Source organism: Montipora foliosa, chromosome 12 (assembly GCF_036669935.1).
Source record: "Montipora foliosa isolate CH-2021 chromosome 12, ASM3666993v2, whole genome shotgun sequence".
Taxonomy (NCBI): Eukaryota; Metazoa; Cnidaria; class Anthozoa; order Scleractinia; family Acroporidae; genus Montipora; species Montipora foliosa.
Genome location: NC_090880.1, coordinates 33658554 through 33661053, shown reverse-complemented (window position 1 = coordinate 33661053; position 2500 = coordinate 33658554). Strand labels below are relative to the sequence as shown.

The 2500-nt window shown below is 41.3% G+C and overlaps 1 protein-coding gene across 1 annotated transcript in view; it reads right to left on the bottom strand.

Annotated features, from left to right (window-relative positions):
• Nucleotides 1-1649: 1649 nt before the first annotated feature.
• LOC137981128 (mucin-like protein) overlaps nt 1650-2500 on the bottom strand; it is a 121315-nt gene continuing 120464 nt past the window's right edge. Inside the window, exon 33 of the mRNA XM_068828473.1 lies at nt 1650-2165. Within this exon, the coding sequence (XP_068684574.1) occupies nt 1664-2165 (502 nt within the window). The 3' untranslated portion in view covers nt 1650-1663. The remainder of the gene's footprint in view (nt 2166-2500) is intronic.

The following is a 2500-nucleotide window of genomic DNA, read 5'->3' as shown; positions in this document are numbered from 1 at the left end:
CCTTTAATGCCCGGGCAGTCGTCTCGCCCAGATTTTTAAACAAATTGTATCTAACGGTGAAAAGATACTTAGCAAGACAAATGTGATAGTGAAACACAGCTAACACTTCCGATTGCCGACCGTGGCGTTCCCTAATGATATCATATTCCAGTTCGTGTTGAGATGCGCTCTTTTCTTCCCACTGGGTAACCGCAACAATTACTGTTCGCTCTACAACCATGGTAAGGTGTATAAAATCGGATAATCCGAAGTGGAATAGGGTACTGATCTATCTGGCGCAACGACTGTACTATTTCGGTTACAAGTGCGTTTCTCTAGCAAGTGAATTTATAAAAATCGAAAGATATATGTTGGCCAGTGTTGTTGTAAAATTCTCGCATTAGGTGTCCACCAATGCGACGGAGCTTGGTCACTGTCGTTCAGGATGTACTCTGGGGGGAAGCCTGCAAAATTACAGGAAAATTATCAATCTGGCCATTTGCAATAGACCATATTCGTATTCTCAGTATAGGACTGGGACTAGCTTGCAATAGAGGTTAATGCGGGAGAATATATTAAAAAGTACTTGCACTTGAAAAAATTCCCCCGCATTAGCCTCCATTGCAAAGCTAGTTCCAGCCCAATACTGACGATACGAATACGGTCTATTACAGCGACTTTCGTATGACCTTGAAAAAGTGTTCCTTGTTTGTTTCACGAACCAATGTTTGGCAAGATTAAAACAAGGTTTCTCTTTATTCCCGCCAAGGAAATTCCTAATATGGGCAGTAAACAGTTCGATTTCCCAAACACATTACTGCATTTCAAAGGACGTCGAAGCGCCGTGACGCTGATCGCTTTCCATAAAGTTCCATAGAGAGGTGACGTTGTTTACATCCGCGTTCGCTAAGCCAATGAAAATTCGCACTTGTTTGTTTTTGTTCGATAAGCCAATTAAATGTTTTTGCATTTTTGTTTACGTTCTGTTTTTACGTTTTTTTCTCAAGGTCACATGAAATTCGCTCTATTCTGCATTTATGTACCCGTCAAGTGCAGACTACAAATACATCCCTCCTGAGGGATATGGGTCCATGGGTAACCACGAAATCTGATGATCTTACAACAGTGTTTGACCATTACAAAGGGAAGGGGATGGGGTGGGGGGAATTTCACTTTTGTGTTTTGTGCCTTGAAGTGAAACAATGGAATCGATTGGAGTGGTATGGAATGAATATGTGGTGGTGTACAAACCATGACACTCTTCACTATTGTTCTCGCGGTTCCGCCGCCAAAAGAGCAACTCTCGGAGACACTCTTCTGTTTTAATTCAGGAAGCTCATCTAGGCTAGGGGATAGGGGAGGTGGACTAGTAGATTGATATATGAATTGATGAGTGAAGGCATATATTGTGGAGGTTCTGGCCCTGATTGAATTAATAGAGTTAATATGGTATGTATGATAGCGTTTACTTACGCGTAAGTGCCATTGAAGTATCCAATATCGCCAGTACGCTGTACACGGCTCATTTCCAGGCCCAACGCATCGTTCTTTTCCTCACTGTTAACAAAAACAAAACTTGTTTTGTTTTTATTTTTAGAGAAAATCCAATAGGTTTCTTTTTTTAGGAAACTTAAAGACACATCCACGCGTTCTACGTAACGCGCGAGGGCCCTTGTCAGACCGCTTACCCTTTATTTCCTCTGCATAGCCACCAAACAATCAAGCTGACGACAATGACAAACACAAGAGCACCAAAAACACCACCAATTAAAGCATAAAGCATTGTATCGGGGACCTCCTCTTCTTCTGGTACAGTTGTTGTTTCTGTTGAAGTGTTTGTTGTTGGTGACGTTGTTGCTGATATTGCTGCCGATGTTGGTGCTGTTGTTGTTGCTGATGCTGGTTCTGGTGTTTGTGCTGTTGTGGTTGTGTTGTCAAAGAGTTGTTGTAGATTTGAGATGTTTGCATTGAGAGCAGAGGAGATTTCCGCCACAGACGACTTCACAATTGCCACCAATACATTCTTGTTTATCACGGAGCTTGACGATCCGGGAGGAGTCTGTAAGTAAAATGCTATGACGGCCAAAAGAGGAACTTGAGAAACCTGTTTTGGGTAACCAGGCAAGAGATGCACTTGATCCTCGGTGAATATGAGGTTGTTTAATGATCGCCGCTTGCGTTTAGAGCTTTAAAAAGGCAAAGAAATAGAACTTGAGTGCATGATTACTGTATGCCGTTTATTGCTGACCAGTCCAGGATATATAAGTATAGGTAATCACATGGAAAAATTTGATTGGTCGAAAGCACGTCAATTAATCCCAAACAGAGTGCAGAATAGTAAACTAGAGCAGAAAGTTTAAATAGTGCAATAAAGGTGAAATTGCTGCCTAGCTAATTCAATGATATACTCGAAAAATTATTCAATTCTGATTGGCCAAGACAGCAGTGTAGTTTTGTTGTAATAAAGTGCAAAACCGTGTAACATCGGTTTAACGTTGTAACAGTGCAATTTACAAATGTA